This window comes from Apis dorsata, unplaced genomic scaffold, assembly GCF_000469605.1.
Source record: "Apis dorsata unplaced genomic scaffold, Apis dorsata 1.3 scaffold_1121, whole genome shotgun sequence".
Taxonomy (NCBI): domain Eukaryota; kingdom Metazoa; phylum Arthropoda; class Insecta; order Hymenoptera; family Apidae; genus Apis; species Apis dorsata.
In genome coordinates this window covers 91,529-100,319 of record NW_006264219.1, presented here as the reverse complement: position 1 = coordinate 100,319, position 8,791 = coordinate 91,529, and the positions used below count along the sequence as shown (strand labels likewise).

At 29.5% G+C, this 8,791-nt stretch overlaps 2 protein-coding genes across 4 annotated transcripts in view; both read left to right on the top strand.

Moving 5' to 3' along the window:
* The first annotated feature begins 164 nt into the window (after positions 1-164).
* LOC102680683 (NADH-ubiquinone oxidoreductase 49 kDa subunit) lies at positions 165-2,825 on the top strand. Of its 2 annotated transcripts, none has more exons than XM_006624755.2 (4): positions 165-534; positions 680-1,128; positions 1,282-1,753; positions 1,895-2,825. In XM_006624755.2, the coding sequence occupies exons 1-4, from the start codon at positions 416-418 to the stop codon at positions 2,298-2,300; spliced, it is 1,446 nt and encodes a 481-aa protein (XP_006624818.1). In that variant the 5' UTR covers positions 165-415; the 3' UTR covers positions 2,301-2,825. The 2 variants fall into 2 exon arrangements, with proteins under 2 accessions (XP_006624818.1, XP_031370561.1); XM_031514701.1 differs by having other exon boundaries at positions 231-534; positions 662-1,128.
* Positions 2,826-3,775: 950 nt separating this feature from the next.
* Positions 3,776-8,791, top strand: part of LOC102680826 (scavenger receptor class B member 1) — a 49,311-nt gene continuing 44,295 nt past the window's right edge. Inside the window, exons 1-2 of one of the 2 annotated variants that reach the window (XM_006624756.2) lie at positions 3,877-4,259; positions 4,362-5,049. In XM_006624756.2, coding sequence (XP_006624819.1) covers positions 4,992-5,049 — 58 coding nt within the window. In that variant the 5' untranslated portion in view covers positions 3,877-4,259; positions 4,362-4,991. Of the gene's footprint in view, positions 5,050-8,791 lie in introns of both variants that reach the window. The other variant, XM_031514700.1, reaches the window with a different exon arrangement.

Sequence of the window (8,791 nt, the reverse complement as noted above, 5' to 3'; positions counted from 1 at the left end):
TTATTATATAATTATATATTATATTATTATTATATATTTTATATAATAAATATTATTTTATATAATAATATTTATTATATAAAATATATATGCATCAAATATAAACAAATATAAACAATGCAAAATATTTATAAAATAAAGAGAAATTTTGAAAAAGAAAAATTGTAAAATGACACGAGAGGGCACCATGTATATCGTCAAGGATTGCGATGAATCGAGATATCGAATCGAATTAAGTCAATTAAGAATGAAATTAAATCGATTTAAAGCACTATGAATTGAGAATAGTATGGAGAATATTGGCAGAAAGCTAGTAGATGGTTAACAGTAGATATTTATAACAATAACAAAAATAATATTACATGTAAGAGAAAAGAGAAGAGAGGAGTGTGCTTTCAGTGCGACGCAATTAAAGATGAGAATGACTGTCAGAGCATTAGGATCTTTTCTTCGCTCTAATAATTTGTTACTCAGAACATTGAACGAAAATGTTGTTGCCAGTAACGGAATTAAACCCTTGGTTAATATTGAAAGGTAAGGTTAGTTTAATTAAATTCAAAATTATTAAATTCATTTATGTGTTTGGTTATATAATGATATCATAACCTATAAATAATAGTTGTTCTAATTCAAAATTATAAAAAAAACTTGAAATAGAAAGTGGAAATGTATGTTGCAGTCAACGACGAGAAGCGCATCAATGGATGCCTGATCTAGATGAATATAAACATCTTCTAGAAAAAGAATGTTCTAAAATATTAGCTACAAGAGAGAAGACATGGCCTTATATCAAGCCAAGCTGGAATGAACCACAAACAACATCTGCGCAATTAACATCGGAATATCGAAATGTAGTAATCAATTTTGGTCCCCAACATCCAGCTGCACATGGGGTATTACGATTGATAATTGAGATGAATTCTGAGTATGTAACTCGCGCTGATCCTCATATAGGTCTTTTACATCGCGGTACAGAAAAATTGGTAGAATATAAAACATATATGCAAGCTTTACCATATTTTGATCGTTTGGATTACGTATCCATGATGTGTAATGAACAGTGTTTTTCTATGGCTATTGAGAAACTATTAAATATTGATATACCCTTGCGAGCAAAATATATTAGAAGTAAGTAATAGATAACAGGATTGATGAAAGAACCAAAAAGAAAGAGAGAGATTGAACAAATAGTAAAATAGAAAATAGAAAAATAATATAATATATTACTACAATAAAAAAATGAAATAATAAATAATAAATAAAGATATTCATATGTTTCAGCTTTATTTGCTGAGATCACAAGAATTCTAAATCATATTATGAATATTGGAACGCATGCCCTTGATATTGGAGCTCTAACACCATTCTTTTGGTTATTTGAAGAACGAGAAAAATTAATGGAATTTTACGAACGTGTGAGTGGTGCTCGCATGCATGCGGCTTATATTCGTCCTGGTGGTGTTTCATTGGATCTACCATTGGGTTTAATGGATGACATATATGAATGGAGTTCGAAATTCGCTTTCCGATTAGATGAAATAGAAGACTTGCTAACAGAAAACAGAGTATGGACTGAACGTACAAAAGATATTGGAATAGTGACGGCAGAACAGGCAATAGAGTGGGGCTTCAGCGGAGTAATGTTAAGAGGTTCCGGAATTCAATGGGATATAAGGAAAAAGACACCTTATGATGCTTATGACTTGATTGAATTTGATGTTCCAGTTGGCTTAAAAGGAGATTGTTATGATCGGTAATAAAAAGAAAAAAATATAAAACGTTAAAAGTTGTTTATTTAAATCAATCGCTTTTTTGAAAGAAAAAAATTTCTTTTAAAATTTCTTTTCTCTTAGATTTTTTTTTTGCTTCATGATAAATTACATTTTTTTTTTAGATATCTTTGCCGCATGGAGGAGATGCGTCAATCATTACGAATCATTTATCAATGTTTGAATCAAATGCCAGAGGGTGAAGTGAGAATCGATGATGCAAAAATCGTACCACCTAGAAGAGAAGAAATGAAAACTAGCATGGAAGCATTGATACATCATTTCAAACTGTATACTCAAGGATTCCAAGTGCCTCCTGGATCAACATATACTGCGATTGAAGCACCAAAAGGTGAATTTGGTGTGTACCTCGTAAGCGATGGTAGTAGCAAGCCTTATAGGTGCAAAATCAAAGCACCAGGTTTTGCTCATTTGGCAGCATTGCGTCATATAGGTCCTAGATGCTTACTTGCTGATATCGTAGCTATTATCGGTACCTTGGATGTAGTATTTGGTGAAATTGATAGATAATTTATTTACTTGTTACTCTTACTAGATGTACTTCGTACATAGAAAATTTCATAAATGCTGTTTTCTATTCTATATAACATAGAAAACATGCATAAATGAGAGAGAGAAAAAAAAATACAATAAAATATATTCGTTATTGTTTTGATCGAAATTATAATTGATCCTTACCGATATCCTTAATCCTACATAATATAGCTTATAATTGAAAGGATCTATTATTATTATTTCATGCTGGAGATGAAGATTTCCTTAAACGGATAAACGGAAAGAATTAAAAAATAAAATTGAAAAAAAAAATAAGGAAGAAGAACAAGAATATTAATATCTTGAGATACACACGTAAATAATGTAATATACATAGTAACAGGATATTTGTAGCGTGAATGATGTTCATCATTTACGTAATATATTTGAAGAAACACTATTCTATGAATAATTTAACTTTATCATAGTCATTTCCAGATTGTTAGAGATGTCCGGAAATGTCTTTCCATTTTCGCAAAATTACAGAGATTAATTTTCAATCAAAAGATCAAGGTTTTTGTTATTCATGAACCCATCATGTCTCGGACAAGGGTAAATATTTATTATACACAATTATTTGATAAATATTATATTATTGTTTACATGATAAAATGAACAAATGTTTAAATCATACTTTTTGCACGTCATTCTTTTTTTTCTTCTTCCTTCTCATTTATTTGAATTGAATATTATGATCTATTAATTTACATTTCTCATTATTCATAATTAACACAATTATTTCAATTAATTTAATTCTTCTTCCTTATTCTCTTTTTATTTTCAATTTTATTCTTTAATTTTTTCCATTTATCCGTTTAAGGAAATCTTCATCTCCAGCATGAAATAATAACAATAGATCTTTTCAATTTAATTTTTTTGAAATATCGATTTAATAATTTATATTTTACATTAAAATAAAAAAAAATATACTATCATTCTCATGTTTTGATATCATTATTGCACATAAATTTGTTGAATTATCTCAGAGCATAAAATGCACAGATTCGTATAAAATTCTAAGAGTTGACAAGAAAACGAGAAAAGAAGAAAATAGAAATTTGGATTTATTGAAAGAAAAGAAAAAGTTACTAACTAGATTAATAAAAAATGAACGATATTTACAAACGGAGGATTAAAAAAGAATGATGAGTTAGGATAGAATGCAGTAAGTAGCATAATAACGATTTGTCAAGATTTGATCAAAAAGTCATAGATAATATACAACAGTAAAAAAGAGAATAGTGAAGGAAAATGAAGCACTAGACGAGAAAAAAAAAACAGAATAGTGACACAGTAAAGAAGATATAGTATGCGAAGTAAAGAGTGAGAAAGAAAGAAATTGGTTAGTATAGAATCGTAATAGAGGTGGGGGAATGTAGGCAAGGCGTAAAAGTGAGGAGGATGGAAACGAATATGACTGCAAAGAAGAATAGAAATAGAGAATGGGAGGAACAGAGAAACGGAGGAGAAGAATGGAGAATAAACGAAGAAAGAAGCGTGGAGTGGAGAAGTGGAAAAGAAAGAGTGGGGTAATGATAAATCGTTTACCTGAACGGCAAGCATGCCGTTCAGGATGCAGTCGAACGGTAAAAGAGTAGTACGTTCGGTTCGCTGCCGCGTAGTGTTTCGAGTGACTTTGTAGCGAACATTTCGTATAGCGAGAGAAGAGGAAATTCTATTCGATTTTGCATCGAATCCGATAGAGTTTTAATTCTCTCGTGATTATTATATGAATGTAAATCGATTATACGTATAGCATATGTATTCGAAGGGTTGAAGTTGAATTTTATCGATACACGATCAACTCGCTCGTATTCGCTCGTTTTTATCGCGCGCGCGCGCGCGCACGCGCGTTCGTAAACCAGAGTATTTGAACGCGTAACAAGAGAGAATCGAAGCTTGTTCATCGAGGAACGTAAGAAAGAATCGGTCGAGGTTGGTTTACCGTTTTTCGTGCGGTGATCCTACGTATAAACGGAAATACGCAGGTTTACCGGGAGCCCAGGGGAAAGGTAGATGATCGTTTGGCCGCGTTAGGCTGCGTATTTTGCGTAGAGATCCTCTACCGTTGAACGGGGCAGTATCGTTTGTTCATTGGCGACGCGACGCACCGCCAGTGGCACACTTGTCGCTTGGAAAGGAGAATAGACTTTCTCCTTCTCGTCGTTCCTCGTACCACCGCCGCCTTTCGTCTCGTTCTTGTACGGGAAGAATTGCAATCAAAGGCTTAAAAGATAACATTGACGACGACGACAACGACGACGACGACGACGACGACGACGACGACGACGATAACGAAGACGACGAAGACGACGTGGGTGACGAGGACGAGGACGAGGACGGGGACGAGGGAGAGGACGAGGCCAAGAAGCAAAGCTAGAAGGAAGATCAAAACGAGAAGGAAAACGAGAACGTAGAAAGACGGTAGCGCGAGAACTATTGAGAAAAAATAAAACGAATAAAATTAAAAGAATCGTGTGGTGATCCTTGATTACTTTCGAATAAGATTAAAGAGAGGTGACGTGCAGGTCATAATAGAAAGAGAACAGAGAGAGAAATTGGGAAAAGAAAAAAAAAAGGACGAGAAAGAAAGGAACGAAGAAAGAAGAAAGGAAAAATAGGAAAAAGAAAAAGTGAACGTAAATTGAGAATAATTGATTGATCAAGATGAGAGTACATCGTGGGATTTGCGCGAAACTTCAAGGTGGATTTCTTAAACGATGGTGTAAGTAATTGATAGAAAATAAATGTAAATAAGGATGTATTTGAAGAATAATTTACCAAAAATAATTTATATTAGATGGTGGGGTCACGTGAAATTCGTAGCATAGGAGAGTATATTAATGGAATCGTTAAAGACGTTACCGGCGCCACGAGCGTCGTCACGTTTGGTGTGTTTTTTAATTCAATTTGGTGAACGTATCATCTCGTATGCTTAGATTGCGATGATTCACAGTGTTACGTCGTAGTTGTCATCGAGTCGGGTTAGGTTCTTCAATCTTTTGGATTCGGATTATATATCGGATCAAATTTGATAAAAAAGTTTTAAATGAAAATCGGTCGAGTTCGAACTCGAGTCAACGTATCGTTTACTTTCACTCGAAGATTATGGGTTTCGAACGGGAATCGTAGCGAATTACTTCTCGTTTCTCAATAAATCTATTTCATTTAATAACGAATATTGTGATAAAAACAGAAAGCATAAAAATTCCATAAGTGTGATTTGCATTAGAAGACGTTTGAAAAAAACAAAGTGTAGCAAAGTGCATTTAGAATAATTAGGATTATGGCAAAAAAGTAAGTATACATAATAATGTTAAATGATTGATGTGATCTATATCAAACGAAGCTGCATGTGATATAATTCTATGTTATTCATAACGAATAATTAAATCAGAATAAGAAGTGATTTTATCAAAAAAGGAGGAAAACAGGAAGAATCAAAGATACTGATGAAGATAATAATTATGATGAGAATTGTAAAAACTGAGTGATTTATATATAATATAAATATATATTATATATAAATATGTAATAAATATATAAATGTATACATATATATATACATGATTTCGGGATTTTGATCGATTTCTGATTAACTGATTATATAATTGTCTATTTGTTGATATGAAAGATAAAAAGAAATAACAATTAATAAACAATTGATAGAAGAATTATTTGATTTCATACATTGATTAAATAAACCAATTTTAAATGATGTTCACAGTTGGTTTCATTCGCTAAGCGTAAAACCTTCCGAGTAAGAGCAGGAAGCGTATGATCTTATATAATCACGAGTAATTGCCGGTTAACATGCGTAGATGGATTTTGTATAGGGTTTGGCATTTCAGAATAGTTAAGGGCCACTTAATAAATTCCCCGTAGAGGGTGATATATCTCGTCTCGGTATCCCGAAGCTTTCGTGTGCAAACAATTTCAACAAGCGAATTCGTATTCATGCGTATTCACATTTCCATAGTTTGCAACATGAAGAATCGTATTACTATTCATATCGATCGATCGATTTCTTTGCAATGAAACGCAACGGCACATGACACCTCGGAGCTAGGTGGGGAATGGTTACGAATGGAATGAGGAAAGAGAAAAATAGGAAGAAAGAAACACGAAACGTATGCAATGGCAACATTTCCGTTCTCAAGCGAATGTTATTATTTTTTTTTCGAAATTTTTGTTCTAAATAGGATTTGATAGATCAATATTTAAACATTTTTATTATTGACAATACCTTGTTATTGAGGAAATTATTATATGTTTTAAAAATATTTTTTTAATTTTCTATTTGTGGTAAAATTTAATTATTTAAGATTTTTATTGTCATGATTATTATTATTATTGATCAACGAAAAATAAAGTTTATCTTTTATACACAAAATAAAACAAAACAAAAAAAGAGTAAAAGAAATACAAAAAATTAGAACAAAAGAATGTTGCATTCCTTTCGATTTGATATCAGTGGTGATGGTGGGAGTCGCGATGCGTGCGCGACTAATCGATATTGGATAATCGAGTCGAATATTTGCCTAAGAGGATAGAAATATAATAAAGTTGGAACAAAATGGATAAAAAAATTTAATCGATCGATATGTTTTCGCGGTACATAATCGATTCGCGACACGTTGAAAGGTAAATGTGATCGAAAGGAGCCACAATCGAGAAAAAAAATAACTTGCTCGAAGGTGAACCGCTCTCATGGAACGTGACCTACGAAATTCCATTCTCGCTTCGATTTTGCGAGTTGCGTAAACAAATGTTCGAATGTGCGCGCGCTCGTTGATACACACACACTTGTTAACCGAAGCTTCGTGTGATTGCGCTTTCACCTAAACGTAATTTCTTTGACGTGCTATGCGACCTCTCTTCAGTTAATGCGTAATCGAGGCATGATGGTGAACGTTAGAGACATTTTAATTTCTTTAATTCAATGTAATACAATATCCAATTTGTACAAAATAAATATATTTAAATGTTTTTTTACGTAGTATATTGTGCAAAAAAAAAAAAATCGTGTAAAATATAAATAGGAAACAAATAGTTATAATAGGTCAATGTGAAAAAATTAATATTGTAATGAAAAAAATTTGTCTCTAATCTTCCAAATTTAATATGCAAAAAATAATTTGTGAAATAAAGATGCCGTATTTACATTTTTTGTTTTTTTTTTTCAAGAAGATATTTTTATATTCTTGACTTCTTAATTCTTATCTTTATTACCCACTACATTATCAATTATAATATATTCAGATCTTAATTTTATATTAATTTTGAATTTATTGATATCTTAACAAATAAATAAAATGACAATTTTCTTTAATTTATTTCAAAATTTAGTTTGAATTTCTTAATTCAAAATTATATAATAAAATACCTACATAATAAAATAATTATTTATCGAAAATAAATTAATAGAAATAAAAATATTTAAATTGTTTGCAATGTCAAAAATTTAAATTTTATCAAATTTTTTATCAAATTCGATTTTAATATCATTAATGTATTAATTATGAAAAGCAATTTTTTTTCAGTATTAGAAATATTAGAAATAGCAAAAAGGAATATTGTTATATTTCGTTTTATATTTCATTTTATTCAATGTTGTCTATCTTAGATAATATAAAATAATAAATAAATTGTTATTAATTTAATCTTGGAATTTTATATGGAATATTAATATCATTTATTTACAATAAATTTTCAATAAATTATTTTTAATAAAAATATATATTTAATGTATAATAATGTATAATAATGTATAATAATGTATAAATAATTTATTAATTATTTATTTTATCATTTAATTTTTTTTAACTACGCATATATATATATATATAATATAATATAATAATATATATATTATTAAATATTATTAATAATTTGTGATACTCTTTTATATATATTCTTTTATTTTATAGTATTATAAATTTTGTTAAATATATTTTAATTTATTTTTTAATTGTAGATTTCGATTTGACTTATTTGTAGACAAAATAAAATATTCATGGATCTACAAAGTCTACAAAAAAGAGAATATTAGCTATAATATTAAAGAAAAGATAGATTTGAAATATTTATATAAGTTACGTATGATGTTAATAGACATTTTCTGCGAATAATTAATACGTGATTTTATAATAATGTTAATATATGTAAAATACATTACAAAGTCATATAAAAATATCAAATATTTTATCATAAAAAAACTCGAGTAAAAAAAATTATTAAAGTTTTTTGCAAAAATTATATAAAAAAATTGTTGCAAAAATTATATAAAAGTTAATTATAATATAACGTGTAAAAAGAAATTCAGATGTATGATAAAGGATTATTTATTTATTATTTATTATTTGAATTTAACATGATCATTAAAATTGTAACATTAAAATTATTATTTGTATTATTTTGAATTTAATTATTTTCAATTATAAACATTTGGCCGGACATTTATGATA

Excerpts from the sequence above, each read along its gene's own strand:
- LOC102680683 (XM_031514701.1), top strand. The coding sequence starts at position 416 with ATGAGAATGACTGTCAGAGCATTAGGATCTTTTCTTCGCTCTAATAAT. Across the intron at positions 535-661 it reads CCCTTGGTTAATATTGAAAG|TGGAAATGTATGTTGCAGTC; the intron begins GTAAGGTTAGTT and ends TGAAATAGAAAG. Across the intron at positions 1,129-1,281 it reads GCGAGCAAAATATATTAGAA|CTTTATTTGCTGAGATCACA; the intron begins GTAAGTAATAGA and ends CATATGTTTCAG.